Source organism: Equus quagga, chromosome 3 (genome assembly GCF_021613505.1).
Source record: "Equus quagga isolate Etosha38 chromosome 3, UCLA_HA_Equagga_1.0, whole genome shotgun sequence".
Classification (NCBI taxonomy): Eukaryota; Metazoa; Chordata; class Mammalia; order Perissodactyla; family Equidae; genus Equus; species Equus quagga.
Window position 1 is genome coordinate 42,418,449 of NC_060269.1, and position 25,463 is coordinate 42,443,911.

General features: G+C 37.5%; 1 protein-coding gene across 8 annotated transcripts in view; it reads left to right on the top strand.

Moving 5' to 3' along the window:
- GUCY1A1 (guanylate cyclase 1 soluble subunit alpha 1) overlaps window positions 1–25,463 on the top strand; it is a 67,761-nt gene that overhangs the window by 20,369 nt on the left and 21,929 nt on the right. For 4 of the 8 annotated variants that reach the window (XM_046656840.1, XM_046656839.1, XM_046656841.1 and 1 more), the window contains 5 exons: window positions 11,065–11,478; window positions 17,366–17,427; window positions 20,644–20,702; window positions 22,003–22,712; window positions 24,030–24,515. In XM_046656840.1, coding sequence (XP_046512796.1) covers window positions 11,224–11,478; window positions 17,366–17,427; window positions 20,644–20,702; window positions 22,003–22,712; window positions 24,030–24,515 — 1,572 coding nt within the window. In that variant the 5' untranslated portion in view covers window positions 11,065–11,223. The remainder of the gene's footprint in view (window positions 1–11,064; window positions 11,479–17,365; window positions 17,428–20,643; window positions 20,703–22,002; window positions 22,713–24,029; window positions 24,516–25,463) is intronic. The other 4 variants (XM_046656838.1, XM_046656845.1, XM_046656844.1 and 1 more) reach the window with 1 other exon arrangement.

The window sequence follows — 25,463 nt, forward strand, 5'->3', positions numbered from 1 at the left end:
TTCTTATGGAGGTTCTCTATGGAGGCATGACTGATTAAATCATTGGCTACTGGTAACTAACCTTCTTCCCTCCCCTGAGATCTGGGTGGGACTGAAAATTCCAACTCTTTGATCACAGGGTTGCTCCCCCTGGCAACCAGACCCCATTTTGAGGCTATTCAGGAGCCCCTAGGCACCAGTTACTTATTAGCATACAAAAAGACACTTACTAACTCTGGAGAGTCCAAGGGTTTTAGGAGCTCTCTGCCAGGAAACAGGGAAAGGGGGAGGGTGGGCAGAGACCAAATATATATTTCTTATTATGTCACACCATGGCTGTGTTCCAATGGAAATTTATTTACGGACACTGAAATTTGAGTCTCATATAGTGTTCATGTATCATGAAATATTCTTTTGAATTTTATTCAACTGTTTCATAATGTGACTACCATCCTTAGCTTGAAGGCTAGACAGAAACGGACAGCAGGCCAACCCCTGCTTTAAAGGGTCCTGAGTGTCTGGTGTTCTCCTCACCGCTGCTTTAGCTTTGCCTGACCCTCCCAGTCCTGGCCCAGTGTAGGCATCTCCTCCACTGCCCACGCCTCCACCACTGATACATTTGTTCCTGTTCTCCTGGTTTTCTCTCTGCTGTTTTCCTGTGTGGCCAGGCCTACACTTCCTGATTAATTTTTTCTTGATTAGGTTGGATATTTATCTCCAGCAGTGCTTAAAAGTCTTAAGTTTTCATGGCTATATTAGTTTGTCGTTCTTTTTCTCAAGGATATTGGGAAAAGTTCTAAGGGCTGGATTAGAAAAATCATGAGGGTCATTACTGTCTTCTTCCAGAATCTTCTTTCCAAGTATGACAGGTTAGAGCCCAGATAATTTGACTTTCCTCTACTATAGGGTGAATTCTGTGCTCCTAAGCTCACCCCTTCCTTCTCATCAAGGATGAGGCCACCCTGATATCTCCTCATTGTTCAAAATGTTAATTCAATTGTTGCACAAGTGTCACAGTCAATCCCAGAATCCATTTTACTCTTGTCAGAAACCCCCTACATCTGACTTAATTTTAACCAGACTCCAGGTTAGTTACTTTGATTTCTCAAATGTCCAAAAATTAACATGCTTGTTAGTGTCTCACCTTTCTGGGCTCATCACCTAAAACTTTCTACAAAATAAGTAAATATTGAGAAGGTAAGTAGATAAAAGGGTCAACCCTTATTCAATATTGAAAAGAATAGCTTTAAAAGCAGTGATTAGAGACAAGATTCTTTGTATAACAAATACTAATCATTTGTCAATCTAGCATTCTAAGAAAAGAAAATGATATACCATAGAATTTCTGTTTCAGCTTGGTTGTTATGAGTTTATTTTCTTTAAAAAATTTTCCACATTGGGAATAATGTGCATTTATAGAAAATAGTATGTACTCCAATGACATAAGCCTTGCTTGATTTATATGATAGGTTTGATATAATGAGCAGAAAAAGAGATTTCCAATCTAACATTAGTCTCTCAATTTTTATTCTAATATTTTATTAAAGAAATCTGGCATGCAACTTATTAGCTAATGGGATTACGTAAGATAAAACCAAAATAGAATCTTACTGCGCTGGGCTGTGTGGTAAACTCTATTATTTTGTAATTGAATAAAAGCCACCCTAACTATTGACACAGATATTACTTTCTTGGTATGCATTAATGTTCTTCAAGTGAAGAATGTTTTCTATATTTCTAGAGCACCAAGCACCTGCTGTATATCAGAATTCCCTTGGCTTTGAAAAGTCATAAGAAAAAGTGTCATACATATAAAACATTAGTGGATCTGAGAAGATAGAATAAATGTGTTAATCACTTATTTAGTGATTTATGTTAGCATGATTCTCCTATAGAATGACTTCACACATATTTTCTCTAATCCTTCCCATATCCCTGTTTCATCACAATTTTGCCATTTTACAGGTAACAGGAACCCAATGAAGTTAAGAAACTTGTTCAGTGTCAAACTACTGTTTGAGTAGTAATTTTTTTTTAACAATTAAAAAATTTTATTCGTAGGAAACTTATGCTAAGAGAGATAAATGATCTATCCATGGTTACATAGCATATGATTGGATAAACCAGATTATCTTAACTTATAGTATTTTTGCAATGTAAACAACATGATATGTGCATATCATCTACTAAAATATGCTAAGATGGCATTAGTGAGGTTTCAGTTAATCCCACTTTACAAGAATATCAGTTTGATAACCAATTTCTATAGGTACAAATGGGAATATATATCAAAGGCCTTAAATATTTTCTTTCCTTTTTATTATTTATTTTATTTATTTATTGAAGTATAATTGAGATACAATATTCTGTTAGTTTTGGGTGTACATCGTACTGATTAGATATTTATGGACATGGATGTTTATAGACATTATGAAATGATCACAGGGATCAGTCTAGTTACCATCTGTCACCATGCAAAGTTATTGCAGTATTATTGACTATATTCCCAATGTTGTACATTATGTCCCCATGACATTTATTTTATAACTGGAAATCTGTACCTCTTAATTCCCTTCTCCTATTTCACCTGCCCCCCAGCTTCTCCCCACTCTGGTAACCACCAGTTTGTTTTCTTGTATCCCTAAGTCTGTTTTTATTTTGTTTTGTTTGTTTTGATTTTTAGATTCCACACATAAGGAAATCATATAGTATTTGTCTTTCTCTGTCTGACTTACTTCACTTAGCATAATACCCACCAGCTCCATCTCTGTTGTCACAAATGGCAAGATTTCATTCTTTTTTTATGGCTGAGTGATATTCCATTGTATATATGTATATATACCACATCTTCTTTATCCATTCATCTATCAGTGGATGCTTAGGTTGCTTCCATATCTTGACTATTGTAAAGAATGCTGCAGTGAACATAGGGGTGCATATATCTCTTCAAGTTAGTGTAATCCACATTTATTCATCACGTACTGTGTGCCAGGTACTTTTCTCAGTGCTTTGCATTGATTGATATTTACTTTCACAACACGTTTATGAGATAGTTGCTGTAAGTATCCCTGTTTTCCAGATGGAGAAAGTTGAGGTAAAGTTAAGTCAAGAACTTGACTAAAGGCGCAGAGCTGTTAATGGGGGAGGCAAGAAGCAAGCACAGACCATCTGGTCCTGAGGCCTGGGGTCCTCATGCTATACTAACGCCACTGCCTCAGGGCACAACTGTTCATGGCAGCAACTCTTATGTGAGCTGACTTTTCCAAATCATGAACTGTTGTACTAATCATCCTCTGCAGATGTATCTACATATATATATGTCAGATACTTAAAAAATCATCATTACAGAAGAGGGAAAATATATGTGTATGTATGCATGTATATGAAGTCAAAGATGTGCTTCCAGGACTTTCTGAGTGGCCAAAATTAAAAAGAAGAGAAAATGGAAAGATTGTAATGTCATTATTCATCAGTTTCATTCAGCCACTTAAATGAAATTTATCAATCAACTCAGCTGTTTAATCATCATGGATTTGTTTTCCTTTTGAAAGTTTCATCAGGTTATATTGCCTAAATCATAATGAGGTCTGAAAAGTCTTGGAGAATGCGACCTTATTGAGTGTTTTGCCCAGGCAGCTAAGTAGGCTTTCACTTTACTTGCAAATTTAAATCAAACATTGCTAAGAGTACAGGCATTTCTGACATAACACAAAATATGTGTTCCTGAAAGACCGTATAGGCTGCAAAACCATGCACTAATGATAAAAGGACTTATGGGAAGCAAATGTGTTAGAGTGAAACCAATCACCACTTATGAACACTAGCAAAAGCAAAACCATCCTAAAAAACACCCCAGCTTGGAGGAAAAGACAGGTTGAATTCCAATGTATACAGCACTACAGTAATTATACGCTTGAATTAAGGGAAAAACGGTGAAAGTAGCTTGATGGGCAGGGACTATAAGAAAGTGCTGAGCCTACTGAGTTATGGAGACAAGGGAAAAATAAAGGAAAACTTCGTAATAAAAACTTCCAAGATAGGGCGCATGGTCAAATTGAGCTAAGAGGAGAACTTGGCGTGGATGGGGATCTAAGCTGGCTGCTACCTGATACTGGCATCATTCATCGGTTTAGAGTTGTGTATGAGCCAATTCATGCTACAGAAAGACACAGTATTGATCTGAAAATACATACAAACAAAATGGCCTTTTGTAGGGTAAAAAGGAAATACATTTCTCCCTTAACTCGTTTCATGATAATTATTGTATTTTCAGTAAATTTATTTTTAAAGGACTAAGTCTCTGTAAGGATCTATTTTAGCAATATAACTATGGTGGGGATTATAGAAATAGCTACAGCCAGTAGTTTTATATATCTCAGGAAGAAAATATTGAAATGTTTATCCGATTTCCCCATGACCTGCATGACCTACCATAAGTGGTCATGATAAGTGGTAATGATACTTAATTTGAAGAGATAGTAACTGCGTGTTTTCAAATTTCAGTGATCATCACCCTGGGGAATTTTTAAAACATAGATATTTAGGATTTATAGTCCCAAAGCTTTTGCTCTTTAATAAGTTGTAAAACATTCTGTGAACATTTTGACGTAAGAACAGAGACTCCCCAAATGCTAACTATTAGAGTTAAAATCTCCCTACTACAGAGTGTACTAAACTTTGCTATTACTTCAAAGATGTCACAGAATTGTCCCCTAAGACCAATTTAAAAAAAGGTGTGGATCACACTCACTTTATTTTTAATAAAGAATCAATGTAGTTTATTAAACATAATTTGCATCTGGTACTGTGGCTTTAGTGACGTGGTTACCATCAGGAGATGGGGGGATTCCTGGTATTTTGGGTCCCTAGAGGTGGCATTGCCATCGCCTTTAGAATTGACCTGCTTGTTTCGGGAGGGTCACCAGTATGGGCTCTCTAGTTAGAAAAATTTAAGACATGTACCCTTCACTCTTCCTAGAGATCTCTGGAGACACCTTCCCCTTGCTTGCAAGTGCAGTCTGTTGGGAAGGTGGATGCTCTGTTCTGTAATATAAGTTGGAATCAGCTTTCCCATGTCTGGGCTTTTGAAGAGAGAGAAATTGCTTTCCAGAAGGAGATTTTAACAGTAGAATTGCAGCCCTCCAAATCCTATAAAGTGTTGTGTAATATTGAAAACCCCAAATCTGGGCTTGATTATAATGAGTGACCAAAGTCATGGGAAATGTATTATGGTCTATTTTGATTGCTCTTCATGGACCCTAGAGTCTTTCCTTGGCTGTGATATTAAGAATTAAACTCAGAGACATGTGCCCTCCCTTTTCTTTAGCCCCTTTGTCTAGTCAGTAGTCAAGGCCTGTAGATTCTATCTCTGAAATACTTCAGGAATTGATCCACCTTTTCATCCTCAGGGTCAACATTTTAGCCCAACCCAGATCAGCCTCCTGTTCAACTCTGACCCATTTCTCATTCTGCATTCAAGTAATCTTTTAAAATCTAATCTAATCTATTCACATTCTTACTTCTTAGTCATTCATTTGATTGCCCTTGGAATAGAGTTCTAATTTGTTTAATGTGGTTTACAGAGCCCTCCAAAATCCTGACCTCTGCCTGTCTCATCAATCACCATCATCACCTTGCCCTCGCTGACCCCATCCTCTAGCCAGACTGGGATTATTTCAGTTCCTAGAACATGACTAGGTCTGTCTTGACCTCCACGTATGCTGTTCTCTCTGGAACTCTCTTCACCTGGCTCAGGGGCACAGCTCAGCTCAGCTGTCTCTTCCTTCTGGGTCTGGACCCCTGATTACTACTCCTGGAGCACTATGTGCTTCCCCCTTTTGTAGCACATGTCACACTTGGAACTGACGTGTCAGAAATAATTTTCCTGCTGGTTGTAAACTCCATGAGGGCAGGCAATGTCCTTTATTCATTGCTCTGCCCCTGCGTCTAGAAGAGTACCTGAGACATAGTAGGCCATTCATAAATATTTGTGGAATACAATGAAAAGTGAATAAATGAATGAATGAATGAAGTAGAAGGCAATCCAGTCTGTGGGAGTGGAGACTATAAAAAAAAAAAAAGCAAATGGCATGGAAAATTCCAGTATGTTAAGAGCCAAAAGCTTCTTGACCTTTGAGTTTTAGGAGCTCATTGTTGAATTTAGCAAGGAGGGTTTCAGTAACATAGTGGAAGCAAAAGCCAGAGAATGGCAGACTTAGGAAGAAGTATTGTTTAAGGAAGTGAACCCAGCGCATAAGGCCTGATCTTACAAGAAATATGACTCTAGGGGGAAGCAGATCACGGTAAAGCTAGGGAGGATGATGGCAGGAAAGGGTCTACATTTGCTTGTCGTTTTTCTTAGCTTTCTGTGGAAAGACTTGGGTGTTCTCCCCCATTTTTCTGCTTCTTTGTCCTGCTTTCCTAATATATCATAGGAGAAAGTGTGATAAATATTTCCTGCTTCAAAGTGAAAAGAAACACATTTTAAAAGACTGATTTATGGGATTTTATTTAATATTTTTTCAATTTTTGAGGAATGAAAACTTTATGAATTTTTGGTCTACCGAAAAATTAGGCTGTTTTCTTGACATTTGTTTATGAAATTGGTTGTTCTAATTTGTACTGGAGTGTGCAAACTTTATCCTTAACTAAGACAGTTGTTTTGAAGTTCTCTCCTCCTTTCAGCTACTCTTAAAAATCTAGACTTTTAGGGGTTGGCCTGGTGGTGTAGTGGTTAAGTTCACGTGCTCTGCTTTGGTGGCCCAGGGTTTGTGGATTCAGATCTGGGGCACAGACCCAAGCACCACTCTTCAATCCATGCTGTGGTGGTGTCCCACATACAAAATAGAGGAGAATTGGCACAGATGTTAGCTCAGGGATAATCTTCCTCACCAAAACAAAACAAAACAATTAGACTTTGGAATTTAATCTTAAAATACTTACTTCTCTTAAATCACAAATTTTGGCATGGCTAGGTCAGAGGTCTGATATTGGACATTAGATACAACTATTTGCTTTTACCATGGAGACTTAATTCCCAGGCTCCACCCCCCTCACCCTACCCCTGGCGATTTCTAATTTGAAATCTGCTCTTTAAGACCTGATGTTGTAAAAGAGGCTTTCTGTGTTAGAGCGTATGTATAGGGTATTTTCCTCAGGTCTTTTTACGTGTAGAAAGCAAGATTTTTGTACTTAATTCACTCCTAGAATTTAAATGATGGGAGCCCCTCCTGTGAGCAATAATGCGTCCTGGTTATTAATATGAAGCCAATAGCTGGGTCATTATTCTCACCATAGCAGAGTTAATCACTTACTAGTAAAAGGGACAGAGCATTCAGTATATTTGGAGGCTGTTTAATCATCAACTTTGGGGATGATTAACCTCTTTGAGTTTCTGTGACCATATATCCCACTGCTGGCCAAGGCCTTGTCACCAAGTTTATTACTTTAATTAATTTGTTTTTCCCTTACCATGTTACTACCATTTCTACAACCAGCTATGTACTGAATTCAGCAGCCGACCAACCCATTTCTGAAGTCACTGCTAATGTTACATACAAAAATCATCACTAGTTTAGTTAAAGAACATATTTTGTATTCCTGGCCAGCAAACACAAGACAGACATAGGTTTCCAAGGTATCAGCACTGTGTGCATCTGTTTCATAGTGTAATTTCATCAGTTGAACAGATGAAGAATGCTCATTAGCTTGTTTATACATATGCGATTTAATGAGACTAAACACTTAACTGATCTTCAAGTAAGCAAATCTTGTTTCCTGTTGCTGTTTTTACCTTAATAAAAAACAGCGTTAGACACATTTTCTGGAAATTAGTGCTGCACAATACAGGAGAAGAAAGAATTTCAAGGAAGATTGACTGGTCACTTGTGTCCTGCTGCAGTGGGATTAAATAGGAAGATTAGAATAAAATTATTGGGTTTGGGGACTAGAGTTGAAATCCAACGTTACTGAGAAGATTAAGCTTAATGGAAGACTTTATCATAAACTATATTATATCAAACTCCTAAGTCTAATGCTAAAATTCTAATATGCACCAGAATAATGAAGCAGTTTTATAACTTCATTAGATCCAACCTATAATCTTCTAATTTTTATTGCTTTTCTCTTTTTTTGAGTATCCTCAAAAAAAATTCTAATTATTCTTATTCTAATTTCTTCTTCTAATTATTGTAGTTATATTTTGAGATAAGTGAAATCATGGCATTCAATTAATAGACCTCTTCTTCCTGAAATTCAATACAAAATAGTGGTATTATAATTTTTATAAATAAATAGTTATTTAATATTATCTATTACACTCTCTTGTATTGCTTCCAAGTTGTATAAAACAGGATCCAAGGAGGCTGCTATATTTTGGGAGTGGGATGGGTAGAGGAGATGAAGAAGTAACTGGCCCCATAGTCAAAATTATATTTGGATTAAAATGCTTTAGTTAACTTGTTCAGCTTTTTACAACCAGGGGTCAGCAAAGTAAGGCCTGTGGGCCAAATCCTCTGCGTGTTTTTGTAGATAAAGTTTTATTGGAACACATCCGTGCCTATTCCTTTGTATATCAGCTATGGCTACTTTCATGCTGCAATGGCGGAGTTGAGTCATTGATAGAGACCTGAAGAATTCTACTCTCTGGCCCTTTACAGAAAAGTTTCATGACCACTGATCTAAACCATATATGAGGACAGGAGTTAGTAAATAGCAGCAGAGTTATGTTGAGATGTATTGAAGACTGAGAAACAGATATCTGTGGATTTGAGTCTTAAAAGAAACGTGATTGAGAGCCTTTGATTTTTAGATCTTTTGGAATGCAGGTAACCATTCTGCTTATCACCAAATTACCTTTGGGCCACTCAGTAGCGTGCTGAGCCAGACAGCTTCCTATTCTATTCTGGCAGAATATGTTTTCTGCTCATGAATATATAGGGTCTTCCTTGTACCTTCTTGAAGATTCATAAATTACATTTAATCACAGATTTTGCATATGACATTAAGTAACAGAGAGTACTGGCAGCTTCTTCTTCTGATCTGTAAGCATCCATAATCTTCCCCTTACCTAATATCCCATGACCCCTCAAGGCCTGTTGGATATTGAATTAGCTTCCTTATTTCTCCCAGTTCAGAAAACAAATTGTCCATTGTTCTGAACTTAGTAGATAACTTATTTGTGACAAATTACAAGCTGCCACTTATACATATTAAGAACATATTAAGAGCTTTGAGGCTCATAAAAAAGAAAAAAATAATTGAACTCCAGTTATAAATACTGAAATATAAGGCTTTATCATGGATGATTCAAATACCACCAACCAATGAGCAGCAGAATTATGTTCTTGTTTGCTTTCTAATGATAAACCTGTAAACCGTGTCTTTAAGCCTGATTCTTTAGAAACTAGTGTATCTTGGTGATACGAGTTTGAGTTAGTAGAAAACGCATTGGTTCTGGAGCCATATGGACCTACATTTGAACCTTAGATCTGTCACTGTCTAGCTGTTCAAATGAAAGAAAATGACCTAAACTTTTGAGCCTCTGGCCCACTGGGGATAATAATACCTGTGTCATGTGATTGCCAAGAGGATTAAACAGTTCCTGTGAGGCATAAATGTAAATACAGAGTGCCCAGCACTGTGCCAGGCCCATCGTAGGGGTAAGTAAATGGGAGTTCTCTTCCACTCTTTTTTTTTTTAAAGATTATATTTTTTTCCTTTTTCTCACCAAAGCCCCCTGGTACATAGTTGTATATTCTTCGTTGTGGGTCCTTCTAGTTGTGGCATGTGGGACGCTGCCTCAGCGTGGTTTGATAAGCAGTGCCGTGTCCGCGCCCAGGATTCAAACCAACGAAACACTGGGCCGCCTGCAGCAGAGCACGTGAACTTAACCACTCGGCCACAGGGCCAGCCCCTCTTCCACTCTTTTTTATGTTTTGTGATTTTTCTAAGAATGGAAGTAGTTGGTGGCCACAGTTAATCAAAATTGTTAGCATTGTCAGTAAGCTGAACTCACAACCAGACAGTTCCAGTGACAAATAACTAGCAGTAAACGGGTTGTGACATCAACAAAACCAGAAGTCCAAGAGAAAATTTGGTGAAATGGCCTTGTGTACAATTTCAGTGGGACTCTGGGAAGGGAGGCCTTCTTGGTTTACTCCACTGTTGTCTAAATTCAGATCCAGAGACCCCTGCGATCCATTGGCATGTTCTTAGGGATCAGGAGTTCTTTGCAAAAATATTCTGTTTTTTACTTTTGTATTTTTATTTTTTTTGAAGATTGGCCTTGAGCTAACGTCTCTTGCCAACCTTCCTCTTCCCCCCCACCCCAAAGCCCCACTACATAGTTGTATATCCTAGTTATAGGTCATTCTACTTCTTCTGTGTGGGATGGCACCACAGGGTGGCCTGATGAGCAGTGTGGAGGTCTGCGCCCAGGATCCGAACTGCTGAACCCTGGGCCACTGAAGCGGAGTCAGTGGACTTAACCACTCGGCCACGGGGCCGGCACCTTTGTTTTTTATTTTGATGATATTTTTAAATTATTTTACTTATAGAGACAAGTGTCTTCTTTTGCAGTAATTGTTTCAATTAATTTTTTTTTCATCTAAAACTCAGTGTTTCAGATCTGAAAACATATACTTGGGCATCATTTACATATATATTTGTTTCTTTAGGTATGTTTGGGAGACATTGTTTATGCTGTTATGATTTTTCAGAAGTGACAGCATAATGAGAATATAGTAGTACTAGCACTGATAAAACTTAGACTTAGATGTGGCTTCTCTCATAAAACCATGGCGTTCCACTCATGGAACAATGTGGAATCAAGCTAGACTAAATAGGTTATAAGAATGGAAATCAGTAGTTTGTGCTAAGGACATATTCCACTTGAAAAATATTAAAATATCGAAAGAAAGCATTTTACTAGTATACTAAAATGCACACATACTAAATAAAAATCTTTTCCAAATGTTCCATCCATTTTATAATTGACCTTTCCACCAGAATCTTGTTTTACTTGAAAATGCAATATGACTGTATGGTCTTTGCTTTTTCACACCTGTCTTTGTCTGTTTTCCCAAGTGTGCAGTCACTCCTCTTTCCGTTCTGACTTTCTACCGCCCATAGACACCTCAGTCACCAGTGTCCTTGATTTGCCAGCGGCTTCTATTTGAGTATCCCACGTAAGAACAACAGCTCAGTAGGAAGAGATCCACAGCAAAGTGAGAAGCCATCCACACCATGTTCTGCACGAAGCTGAAGGATCTCAAGATCACAGGGGAGTGCCCTTTCTCCTTACTGGCACCAGGGCAGGCTCCGAAAGAGCCGGCAGAGGAGGTAGCAGGAAGCTCAGAGAGCTGCAAAGCAACCCTGCCCATCTGTCAGGACGTTGCTGAGAAGAATGTACAGGGAAATCTTCCTCAAAGAAAGACCAGTCGGAGCCGGGTCTATCTTCACACGTTGGCGGAGAGCATCTGCAAACTGATCTTCCCCGAGGTGAGTACTTGCCCTTTCAAGATTTTCCTAAGATTTTGAAACTGTAAAAGAATGTTTTCTAAGGAAAATGTAAACATGTGCTTTCTCACTTTCAAGGCTAGAATAGATGTAGAATATTTTCTGGAAATATATAAAAACATTCCTTTAAGGCAATCATGTTCTTAAATTGGGTTTATCTTAGAATGTTTAAGACCATGAATTCTTTTCAAAAGCATGCTGCACTCTGACAAGCTTTATAACTTAGAACAACTGCTCTGAGGGGTTGACGGCCTTAACCTCAGCTTCCTTATCCATAAAATGGAAACAATAACAGTACCGACCCCCCTAGAGTTTTAATGAGCAATCGCTGTAGTAATCTATAGCTTTTGCCATCCCCTAAGTGCCCAGTAGTTGTTAGCTATTATTTTAAAACTAAACTCCTTGAAGAATAACTTATTTTCTGCTGTGTTTTTTTCTTCTAATTCCAAAGAGCATCATATATTCTCTGTCAATTTGTTGAGGTGGGAAAATCTCCCTTTTCTTGTTGGCTCTGAGTCTGAAGTCTCTGCTCAAGCCAGGGCTGACCTGCTCCCTGGGGTCAGTCATGGGCCTTTGATTGCTCATATCTATGTGTTATTAGCTCGGATACTTCTTGATATAGCTCTGAGAGCTGCGTAGCCCAAGGCCATTTTGAGATCTGGAGTACCTTTTGTTAATCCACCTATAGGAGAACTCTGCGGACAGGGCATGTACCTACTTAGATCAAATATCTTAGGAACAGAGAGGGCATGTAGGCAGCTCCTCTCCCCCTGCAGGGCTAGGGAGAACAGCCCCTGAAAGTCTTTATGAAGTCTTCCTGACTCAGTCGGGGTTCACAGTTTTATAGAAACTCGCTTACCCTATGAAATTAGACATTGATATAATCAGACTCCAGCTATCATAATCCATTCATGAATTTTAATTGACTCAATACCAGCCCTCAGCTTTGTGCAAAGCACCCAAGAACCACAGACTTGCTGACTCTTAGAACTGAAAGGAACTTCAGAAGTAATTTTGTTTAACTCCCAAGAAGGACTAGAGAAATTAAGTGACGACCAAAGTCACACAGGCTTCAAAGGGCAGAGCGATTACTGCTGTCAACAATATGGGCTACAGTGACTAAGAAAGAAGAGACATGAATTGAAGCTTGAAGGATGGATAAATTAGAATTAGCAGAAAGTTCAAGGAACTTATTTCAAATATAATATCAGCACAATAGTACTTTGGTTAATGGCCTTTGAAATGGAAATGTTTAATTGTCCTCTCCCTACTCTAGTCACTAGACAGCCAGTTTGGCTGGGATAAGGGATGTAGCCTTTCTCAGGGAGATGGTTGACTTCACAGTCTGGGAAGTGGTTGGGACTCTCTTCCAAGGACAGAGTGAGTTGCACAAAGATGAACAGATGGTGATGATGGAGAAGCTGGAAATCATCCATGCTTTCCATGAGTCTTGTCATTACCACGTTGGCTTCATTATTTTGTTTGATAAATTTTGAATTCCTACAATAAGAGTCACACACTTGTTGGAATCCCTTTTAAAAACATTCTGAATACCAAATATAAATGATATTTTGCTTTTTTCTCTTTTTTTATTTAGAATAATCTGTGTTGTTTGTGAACTCATAGGAATAAGCATCAGTATTTGACTGGAGTGTCATGTAGCAGAGAAGGCAAGGTTATAAGAATTCTAGGAAGCAGAAGGGGTACATTTGGCATAAATGACTAGAACTCCTCTCCAACAGCTGAGGCCATTTGCCTGATAACAGTAAATGCCCCACTGTTGGATACATTTGGACTGTATAATAATCATCTAGAGTACTTCATCAACTGTCCAAACATCTACATATTTTTGATTAAATCACACATTATTTACCAATTCTTTTCTAAGTGGACAGATTTCATTCTTAGCCTGCTGTTGAGTTTCAGGTCTATCAGTAATCCAAAATACCATTTGACAACATCATAGTTCTTATTTTAGATAATCAGATTTCACTCCCCAATTATGTTTGTGGGGGGGGGGGGGCAAGTATTAAAATTCATTATCCTTAGCAAAATTAGAGTAGGAGATGTCATTCCAAAGTAGTGGCATAATTGGGCTTAAAAAGGCCTTATTGATCATCTAATGCAAACTTTTCATTTCTGTTTGAAGAAATCGAGATACATAAAATTAGACCACTTGCTTTAAGTAAAAGAGAGAACTGGGGAGATAGAAAGGTCTCTCATCTCTTTCATAATCCGTTGCTCTTTCTATTATAATATTGTTTGCTTATGTTTCATCAATATTGCTCCCCAATAATCCCGTAAGCTCCTCAGCCATAGTGTCTTTAGGAACTTGCGATGTAGTGTTAGCCCCAGTTGTAACACATCAGAACCCAGTTGCTGAATTGAATCAATTGAATCAAATATGTTTATATAAATGATATTGCTCCAGATCAAAGACCTTGTGAGACTAAGAGGATCAGAGGAGAATCAGGAAGTGTCTAAATGTGTTCTAAAATATTAGGCTGCAAGAAGAATAAAAGATACAGTATTATAATTTATCCTTATGAATTGAAATATCCTTGGCCTAGAAAAACATTAAAAAACTGTAGAAAAGTTAAAGAAATAGCAACTTATCCATAAACCACACCGATGAAATTCCATTCAGAAGGCTCACAGTAATATTGCATCAAATAGAAGTTATTCCTAAAGTCTCACTATATGGTGTCTTTGTGAGAAAACTACTTGTTTTAACAATGAATTTCTATCTGTCCTTTAACAAGTCAGAAGATAATTGTGAAGTAAAGAGAAACAAACTAGAGAGCAACACTTTATTCCCTTTTGTGGACAAGTGACCCCTCTGTGAACTAGAAATTCCATGCTCCACAACACTTCTGAGTCCAAAGATTGTGAATATAAGCAGAGTCCATTCCTCCAAAATTCACAAGGGAGACTTTCCCAAATACAAGGGAGTTTGAACACTGGGTGACTAAAAATCTATAGATGACTACTACGCAAGATATGTCGAATTGTAGGGAATTAATTTTGAAAGAAATATTGGATTTAGTCCTAAAGTACCATACTAAGCTAAAAATCGATATATAGAATTGTTGAGATATGGATTATCTGACTCTTCTAGAGCAGCTCTGCAGTGGTTGATTTAATGTCATGAGGCCCCGAGATTGGCTGTGTATGACAAGTCTCACTTAAAGTTGAGTCCTGCCTATGGCTTTATTGTGGACTTGCGTCTTTCCAGGGTCTAGGCTCCGGATATATTATAGAAGCTGCAGTGCCAAGGTAGGAAACTCTATGTACCAGCAGCCTTTCCAATTAATGTTTTGCCTGGAAAGCTTGTGGGTTCTGTTTTGAACTTAGAACAGTTTTCCAGAGGAGGAATAGTATATGATGAAAGAAGATACTCACAAAAGTCTGTTAACCCGTAATATCACTAAAGCCTGCTGTTAAAGTTTTGCTAGGACTTCAGCACATTTTTTTTTAGGAAAACAAGTTCTGATTCAAAATGGAAAGTCAGGAATATATCTACTCCACCAACCCCAGCAATGGGAAGGGGGACCATTTTTCTTCCCCTCTTACAGTTACAGCATATATGTTAGGAGGAAAGGACTAGACAAAGATGCTCCTGGTGACAATGGAAAGGAAATGAAAGACCAGGAAAGATCTTGACTGAAAAGGGTAAAAGAGTGTACCTGGTGGCTTAATCAGAAAGGTAAGGAGGAAGAAAATGATGTCTCTACTAGTGTTTGGGAGAAGGAAGGAAAAATTCTTCAGTGGCAAAATTGGATGGATTTTCTTTCTTCATTGCCTGTTACAAGTTCCTGGTCAGAACAGTAGTTCATATATAAACAAATTCAAGTTATTTTAAATCGGCAACAATCAAAATTTATTTGTAAGCAAGCTAAAAGAATTACACCTCTGTACCTGGCTATATCGCTTCACTGATAAAATTTTCTATATTAAGCCTTCAAGACTGAATAGCTGACAGAGTGAGTGTTGTTCATTCAGTCATTCATTCATTCCATCAATATGTAGTGAGCATCTCCTATGGCCACGTCTCCTCTTCTAGGTGCTGGACATACAGTGGTGAACAAAACAGGTATTTCCTGCCCCTTTGGAGCCTCTGTTCTCGTGGAGGAGACACATAACAAGAAAAAAAATGTCAGGTAGCAAATGCATGAAGGAAAACTGAAGCTCATATACAAAGGCAGAGACTCTCATTTTATTGATGACCCTTTTCCCACATGAATGTGTTTTACAGAAGAAAGAGCTCACAGCAACCTGTGATTTCATAGGTTTTAATACACACTAGTATTCTGGTGTTAGTAATGCCAGAGGAACTTTCTACCGAGTAAAAGGTCCTTGAGAAATTGAAGCTTTTCAAGCCCCTTGGCTGATCTACCTCATTTACAGTCTCCAAATTAATGTTACCTTCCTCTTTCCTTGATATAAAAGACTGCTAAGAAACGTGCCCATATTTTCTTCCCTGAGCACGTTCCTCACCTGCCGGGCTTCCTGCCCTTTGCCGCCATGTAGGTCACCAGGACCTTGCTCAGAATCTGCCCACTGTGTAAGCCCCCTGTCAATCTTTCTTTCATCATGAGGCAGACGTACCCCCGCCTCATTATCTGAACAGTCAGACAAATTGTTCTACGTTATAAATTACGTTTTCTTATCTTTCTTTTCAGCATTTGTGTTTTCTTTCAATAAATTTCAAATTTCTTTTCTAAGCTCTATATGCACTTTAAAAGTGAAAGTCCTTTTCATAACTCATTTCATTAAAACAGAAGCTTGCTCTGTTTTGCTTAACGCTGCTACCTCACTTGACCAGTGGAAATTCTAAGAGAGATATAAATAGTTCTTAAGGAAAAAGGAATTTCCCAACTTGGAACATAGCCAAAACATTCTTCACTTTCTTCTGGGTAAACTACGGAAAGAGTCAACGGTTACACATACACATATAGATACAGACGGTTTTTACATGGAACGCAAAAAATTGGCAACACTGTTATCAGTGCTCTACCCGCTTATCAACTAGTTGGAGACAATGAGCTGTTAAGAGAGATTAATAGTCAACAAGTATTTATGAAGTTTTGAGACTTACATGCAGATATCTTGCAGTATGGGAAAACTCATGAAAAAAATACTCAGAAATCAACAAAAGAGTAAGACAGTAAGTATTTGGTGAAGATTATTAGTTCAAAGAAAGGAAATTAGTACAAGTTAGGGTATTTCCAAGATTTGTTTCAAATCAACAATGAACTGACCTTAGTGAGAGATTAGATTTAAGGGAAAAAAAGAAAGGGTTAAGACAGAGATAGCTGCAGAGTTTTCTAGACCAGGAGATAGAAAGGATGTACGAAACATAAATATGCGTTTGTAGTTAGGGGCAGAGATTCACTGGGGTGGCTGGGTGTAGAGTTTGTGAAAGCAACAGGAATTTGCTTGGCTTGAGCCATGCTGACAGTGAAATAGTGGCAGCACATCCAACGGGATTTCCTGACCCCGAGGACGTGATGTCCAGGATTCCTTCATGGAAGACCTGACATTACCAAACTGGAGTCTTCTATTTGGATTCCAACTCAGCTCGACTTTGTTTTGTGGCTGTTAGTGAGACCACCCACCAACCAAAGCCAGTGGGCCACAACCCACATCCAAACTCAAATTAGTCTGAGCTCCTTGTTTCTTCCCAAGCTTGGAAAACCCATAGAAAATCAGTCCCTGTTTCCAAAGCGTGAGTTCACTATACTTACCGTTAAAGTAATAATGTTTCTGCTTCTTCAGAAGAAACTTTCAGGACAAATTTTTAAAATATATCTCTTCAAGTAAATTATTATTTAAGGGAATGTCTAAAAGTTTTCTTTTCAATTTTCAGTTTGAGCGGCTGAACCTTGCGCTTCAGAGAACATTGGCAAAACACAAAATAAAAGAAAGCAGGTAAATTGAACCTCTTTAGCTGTGTGAACTGCCTATTATAATTGCTGGTACTGTCACTAATAAGCCACACCTATTGAATTTATCCACATTTTTTCAATCATGATGGTCTGCTAGAAACTAGACTAAGTGTTTTCTCTGCTCCTAATCTGAAAGTAAGTGCATTTCTTTTTCACAGTTTATGTCAGTGAGCTCAGGTTTATATCAAATGTTTAGGATTTTACAGCTGTTTAGGAAAAAGCAGAACTGAATTTCAAGCCTGGCTTTTTCAGAGCGCATGATTTTAACCATGTGGCAATATACTGCAGCTTTTAACCAGCTCCCATAAGGCCTATTCTAGAAAGAAACTGGTAGAAACTAAGGTGTAATTTCGAAAATATTTAACATCAGCTAAGGCATGGATTCCAACCAATCAGAATAGACTCCTTGCCTGAAGAATACTGCCAGAAGGTTCAAGCAGGGCCTCAACAACCCCATCCCCACCTCGCACAGATTAATCTTTTAGCTGCTGCCTCAATTGGAGGTGGAAGGATCAAAGGTATAAGAGGGGGGTGTCCCAGGGGGCTTAGGGCAGCAGCTCTTTATTAATCCTGTGAAAAGTGATTCTGTATTTTCCTAACCAGTTTGGTCATAGGAGTGTGCACTGGCTGAATATCAGTTCTGTTTATACTCTTCTTGTATTCCGTCTTTGAAATTTTCTTTAAGAAAGTTTGCCCTAGAGGCTTAATTTATAAGGTGGTTTTTTTAAAAATCTGATTTATATAGTTAATTTTTCAAATATATCTTGGCACATTTACTGCTGGTAGATCACTTGGTTGGCCTTGTTTTTGATTCCCTGAAGCCTCAAGGATTATTTCAGTTGTAAATAATAGAATGAATACTTGAGTTCAAATTTGCAGAATTGAACACTGAAGTTTTGCAAACTAATACCATTTTCGGGAATATTTTATAAATTCATTCATCTGTCTACTACTCATGAGTGGATAATCTGTTCTGTGGATTATCTGTGCTTAATTTTCCTTGCTGAGTAACTGGCCCCAGACTGCAGGCAGCAGGCAAGCCAAGATGGGTCACAGACGGGTCCAGAAGGAGACAGCGTGAATCTATGTGTCTGAGGGAAGTTTTGTTTACATGAGTGATAGGAAAAGCATTCCAGAATGCCTCTGACCTTAATTCTCAGTCAAGCTGATAAGATAGCCACAAGTCATTGTAGCTGTGCTACTGTGTCTGTCTGCTTAAGTCGTTGGCAGCCAGTTTACTGAAAATTTATTCTCAGGGCCTTGTGTTCTGAAATGTTCCTAAGCTAGATGCAGATACTCAGTTAGGATGTGTTCCCGGTAGTGTTTCTCTTTTAAAAAAATCTCAAAACTTAAAAAATAAATCACTTTATTTGGAAATCTTAAAAAATCTTTGACTACTTCCTGATTTCTTAAAGAGCTGATCATACTTTTAAATTGCCCAAGATGTAGTTATTCAGTTGTTGAAGGAAGATCAGGGACCTTTTTTCACATAAGACTGCCTGCTGATGTGCTAAATGGCTTCTCTCTGCTTTGCTTTTTTGGTTCTTGGGTATATTCTTGGTCTCTCTGTTTTTTCCCCCATCTTCTTTTTGGCAAGTCAGCTGCCACTTCTGCTGTTCTGTTTGCCAACTGTTGAAAACACCTTAACTCCTTTTTGTGGCCTGCTTATTATCTTCTGTAACTTGAAAAGCAAAAAATCAATATATTCAACAATAAACTGTCCCTAACTGAGGGACTGGACCCCGCCCTCCCCCTTCCTATTTTTAGGGGAATGAGTTTTAGTATAGTCATTATGATATCTCTCTGGGTTGGTTGCACAGAGAGCTTCTGCCCTATTTCTTTTTCTAGGACCTTTTCATCACATCATTGCACGTATGAACTCATGGCTGGGGTGTGTGTGGGTGTGTATGTTACACAATACACACACACACTTCCTGGTGCACTTGTAAGCTTACACTTCCTTTTTTTTGGAGGTAAAAATAGGGAACTTATTTTGAATTGTACTACGTACTGTTTGGACTAGCTAAGCTTTGCTCACATCTCATTTCACGGCGCTGGGAATGGGCAGTATTAAGAGTTCTCTGAGCAGATTTGCTTTCATTCTTTAGATAAAAAACAGAAGCTGGTTGAATGAGAAAAAGAAGCAAATCTAAAGACTGATTAATATAAAATAATGTATAACAAGGGGTTTGGGGATCTCCACATTCAAACTAGATATAATACTGTATAGTGACCCTTAACCAGTTTAGATAAGAAAATATTTCTACTAGTATTTTAAATAATTATGAAAAATATACCTTTGTGTGACAAAGTAGTGGACTGAGCAATTTTCCTTCTCAAAAGTATTTCCTTTTGAAACCTCTATACAAGTATCATGCTTTATTGAAATCTGTTTAAAATTTTAGATTTATGCCTGTTTGTAAACTTGGCTTGCCTAATAGCAAACTGAACCACCAATAGAACTTGAGTGTCTTTTAATATGCTTTAGTAGTTTGGCAAATTTGGTCATAATCAGTCATCAGTATCAGAAATCATCAAAAACCAATTAGGCAAACATGAATCAACAAGTAGCCCTGTTGAAGTTAGCAAAACCTGTCAATCGAAATGTGTGCTATTATATTATCAACTTCTATGCTGTAGAATCCAGTGCAGTAATTGAATAAAATTTAGTTAGTAATTTTTATACAAGATCAAGAATGAAAGTTTAATGTAATGATATCTGAGACTTAAATATATAGAATGTAAAACTCAAAAGCAGGATATACTATGTATTTGCTTTAGGAAAAAAGATAGTGATACTTAAAACTGAAATCCATCAGTATGTAGATTTATCTTCTTGGCTGGGTTATCAGAAAAACCCTGGTCTGATTTATTGCTATCTCCTTCTGGGCCATTTCATATTCCTGGTTTCCTACCAGTGCAAACTTCTATAGTCTTAACCTATGTAAAGTTAACGTAAAAGGTTAATGTGCTTCATAAAAACTGATGAAACACTCAATATCAGGTATCTTTTGGGGTTTTGCAACATTGTTTTGGGTTGTACGTGTCATTGCTCCTTTCCTGTAAATTTGATAGTCAAGATTTGTCTCTACAGAAAGGGTAATTTAAATTATTTTCTGTCATCATTTCTGTATGTTATAATATGAAGTTTTAGCATTCATTTGTCAGTTTATAATTTAAGATATTGAAATAATTTCAGGAAATCTTTGGAAAGAGAAGACTTTGAAAAAATAATTGCAGACCAAGCAGTTGCAGCAGGTAATAGAATTAAGTATATGCAATTAGGAGATCATTATACTTGTAGAATTAATATTTTACCTGTAAATTAATATTTTCTATTAGTGGAAAATATTTACCTGTAGAGCTAATATTTTATTCAAAAATATTCATATTTATTTGTTGGTTTCTTCCAGTGTGAAGTGTTCAATATTATGTATTGTATTAACATAAACAATAAATCTTTTTCATACTATATATTTCTGTTTGACCTAAAACATTTCCTCTTCTTATAATGTTTATTGGCTGAGATGTAGATAAAGCTGCATGGGAGGCTGACTCATTGACATTTACGTGCTTTGGCTTTGAGCTTAGAATTAAGTGTTCTTCATTTATGCATGAAAAATTCAACACAACAAATTAAAATGAAGAATTTTTTTTTAAGTTGGAAACAATCATGGGAAAAAGGTTAACCAAATTCTCATATTAATAATTAGTTTGGGGGAAACAAGTAGATGAGTAACTTTGTCATACTGTTTTTTTCAAAGTTTGAGTATAGGGGCCCACAGATTAAATCTCTCTGAAAGTACGAGATATTAAGAATTTAATAATAATAATAATGATGATGGCTAACTTATATTGGGTCCTTCCTAGGAGCTAGACACTATTCTAAACGTAATTTCCACACATCACAACAGTGCTATGAAGAGAGCATGGTTGTGTTTCCTAAGTTACAGATGAGAAAAACGTGGTACACAGAGTTTAAAAAATACAGGTTAGGGAAGAAGAAGTTGTAGAAACTAAATAATATATTCCAAACACATAGTCATTCAGTTAACATTAAACAACAAGAATGCTATTTTACTCAGAAAAAAATTACTTTATATCATCTCTAAAGAAAAATGACAAAATTGAGTTTCACAATCGGTGATTTCAAATTAATTCCTGTACCTGATGCGTCTACTCCTGGAGGCTCTCTAAGGGGGACAGTCACCCTTCATCAAGATGTACTATTTTTGTTAACAAGGTGGGAGAGCTTTTTCTGAAATGTACTTGATCCTGTAATTTCAATTTTTCTTTATTGTTAAGTTTAAGGGAGATAAAAAGTTGTGGATTATACTCAATCAATCATTCTTTTTTAATTAACTGATTTAGGATCTTCATTCAGTTATGAGAATTTTAGAAACTAATCTATATAGATTAGTTTTGATTGGAACTCTTACTACCAGATATAAAGGGAACTAAACCATCAAATACAATAATGTTAAAAATAGTAGTAACAGCACAGCTCCACAAAGATTGACGTATTTGATATGGTAGAAAATGTATTCTATGCTTTCAGGAGTTCCAGTGGAAATCGTCAAAGAATCTCTTGGTGAAGAGCTTTTTAAAATATGCTATGAGGAAGATGAACATATCTTGGGTGTGGTTGGAGGAACCCTCAAAGATTTTTTAAATAGCTTCAGCACCCTTCTGAAACAGAGCAGCCACTGCCAAGAAGCAGAAAAGAGAGGCAGGCTGGAAGACGCCTCCATTCTATGCCTGGATAAAGATCACGACTTCTTAAATGTTTACTATTTCTTCCCTAAGAGAACCACGTCCCTGATTCTTCCTGGCATCATTAAGGCAGCTGCTCACACATTGTACGAAACCGAAGTGGAAGTGTCTGTGAGGCCTCCCTGCTTCCGTAACGATTGCAGCGAGTTTGTTAACCAGCCTTATTTGTTATACTCCGTTCACATCAAAAGCACCAAACCATTCCTGTCCCCCGGCAAACCCCAGTCCTCGCTGGTCATCCCTGCTTCTCTCTTCTGTAAGACATTTCCGTTCCATTTCATGTTTGACAGAGAGATGACGGTTCTGCAATTTGGCAATGGCATCAGGAGGCTGATGAACAGGAGGGACTTTCAAGGGAAGCCGAATTTTGAAGAGTACTTTGAAATTCTGACTCCAAAAATCAAGCAAACGTTTAGCGGAATCATGACTATGTTGAATATGCAGTTCATTGTTCGAGTGAGGAGATGGGATAACTCTGTGAAGAAATCTTCAAAGGTAAGAAAACATCGTCATATTTTCAGTATGAAATAAATTGTTTCGTATTTAAGGACTAGAAACAAAAAAGGTAGAAATATATGCATCACTCCAAATGTGTTGATAAAATATTTATGTTTAAAACAATTCAAAAACACTTTTAAGGCTGGAATAAATTTAAAACAAAATCCTTTCTGCATTCATTTGCGTGCTTACTTGACCCACTACTTCTCAGATATTTATTGAGTGCAGTCTACCTTTGAAAATCATTACAGAATATTTTATAACTGAATTAGATAAATGTTTATAAACAATTGGTTTCAATCATCATCAAATAGCTGACTTAATTTGGAATAATGAGGTATTGTTCTACAATAAATAAAAAGTACTTGTTTCTAATAGGAGGCAACTAAATGGACTTTTTAATCAATATCTTATGGTGGGAAATTTTGGCAATTATTTAGTCTTAGGAAAGAAAGTTTGCTACATCATGGTTGATAGTACAAGCAAAGCTAATAGAAAGGCCTACTTTTAGACAGGCATAACCCCAGGAGATGCTCAATTTGTTCCCCCAAATGAAAACAGCTTCATTGCTTTTTATGATAAAAATAATATAGCTAAATATTTAAAAAATAGGTAATATTTAAAGATGTTCATTGCGGCAAAAAATCAAAAACATTAGTTATGTAGATTTTTGTTTAAAACAAAAAAATGCTATTTACAACTTTTCTTTTTATCATTAAACAATATATTTTGCACATCCTGCCATGTCATTAGATATAGGTCTATTTCGCTTTTTTGAAGGCTGTGTAGTATCCTATTGTATGATTGTTCTTTACTTTCTTCAACTGGCCCCATGTTGAAGGACATTTGGGTTGCTTTGACTCTGCTGCAGGGAACACACATAGACATATTTGTCCACCCTCATACAAGGAGATCTTGTGATCCAGGATGATCACTTGAAACCCCACGTCTCTCCAGGCTCCCTTGGTACAATCCTTTCTGCTCACTGCTACTATCAAAAGATTATAGTAACAAAAGCATGAGCATGCCACTTAGTGAGAAAGCCTTGAAGCAAGAATTTTTTGCATTGTTCATTGAAAAGCATGGTTTCTGTGGAGAGTATCCTCAAAGACATTTTTCAAAAGTCTGCATGCATTTTAGAACTCATAGGAAATTGAAACTCTGAGAAAGCATATTGTTCTTTTCCAGCAGGTAGAGAACATAGAGTTTAAATACAAAAGGATCGTCACTATATCTACTTCCTCTCCTTTCATCTCGAAAACGTGTTGGAAACTTGAATAAACCAAAATTGGTTTGGTTTGCTTTGCTTCACAGGTTATGGACCTCAAAGGCCAAATGATCTACATTGTTGAATCTAGTGCCATCTTGTTCTTGGGGTCACCCTGTGTGGACCGATTAGAAGATTTTACAGGACGAGGGCTCTACCTCTCAGACATCCCAATTCACAATGCACTGAGGGATGTGGTCCTCATAGGCGAACAAGCCAGAGCTCAAGATGGCCTAAAAAAGAGGCTGGGCAAGCTGAAGGCCACCCTGGAGCAAGCCCACCAAGCCCTGGAGGAAGAGAAGAAGAAGACAGTCGATCTTCTGTGCTCCATATTTCCCTGCGAGGTGGCGCAGCAGCTGTGGCAAGGGCAAGTTGTACAAGCCAAGAAGTTCAGTAACGTCACCATGCTTTTCTCGGACATTGTTGGGTTCACTGCCATCTGTTCCCAGTGCTCACCACTGCAGGTCATCACCATGCTCAATGCACTCTACACTCGCTTTGACCGGCAGTGTGGAGAGCTGGATGTCTACAAGGTAGGGGTCGAACAGGGCAATGCCCATTTTAGAGGGAAAAGTCACTGAGAAAAAGCACTGCAACTAGAACCTGAGTTGTGATATCAATGAAAGGCTTTCTCTGCAGGGCCATGCAAGCCACATCCTGGGAGCAGGCACTGTGCATTAATCCTGTGGGTGTTCTCTGGCCAGAAGTAGTTCTGAATCTGCTCAGAAATGGAGATAATTATTCCATGAAAGGACTGCTTATTCAAAGAATAAGCACAGAATGGAAGGGTGATAGATTGAGTGGAGGCTGGGATATAGGACTCATGAAAAGGTAATGTTTAAACGTCAAGAAACTTGACACTTGACTGGGAAACAGACTTGTTATTAAGCATGAAATAATTTAAAGTCTGACTTGTACAGGGAAAATTTATCCTTTGTATTGGTAAAAGTAAAGAAACATGTATTATACAAATTGTCTTTAAATAGATTAATTCAGTACAGAGTTAACATGATACTTTTCATGGCTGGTTCACAGATATCCAAATCACCAACTTAAGGCAATATTGTAGAGGGGCCGGGGGCAGAGACACTCGAATAAGAGGCCCATCTTCACATCTTGTTCTCTACCTTACTTGCTTGTAAGCTGAGAAACTTAAATAACCTTCCTCATTTCTAAAACAGAGAAAATAATATCCACCCACAGAGTTTCTATGTGTAAATAACATAAATTATGTCCCTTAATCCTCATAGACAGGACTGTGATAAAGATTATGGTAAGTAATATCTGTTGTTCATCAGGCAGCAGGATTTATGTATTGAGTACGATGTACTAGGCATCATTCTAGGCACTGGGCATGCATAGTGATTGCCACTGACACGTAATAAACTGACACGTAATAAACTATTTTTTAAAGTAATTATTATCAATAAGAGATCTATTGAAGAGATTTTGTGTTCTGTTTGTTTCTGTAGAATTAAAGC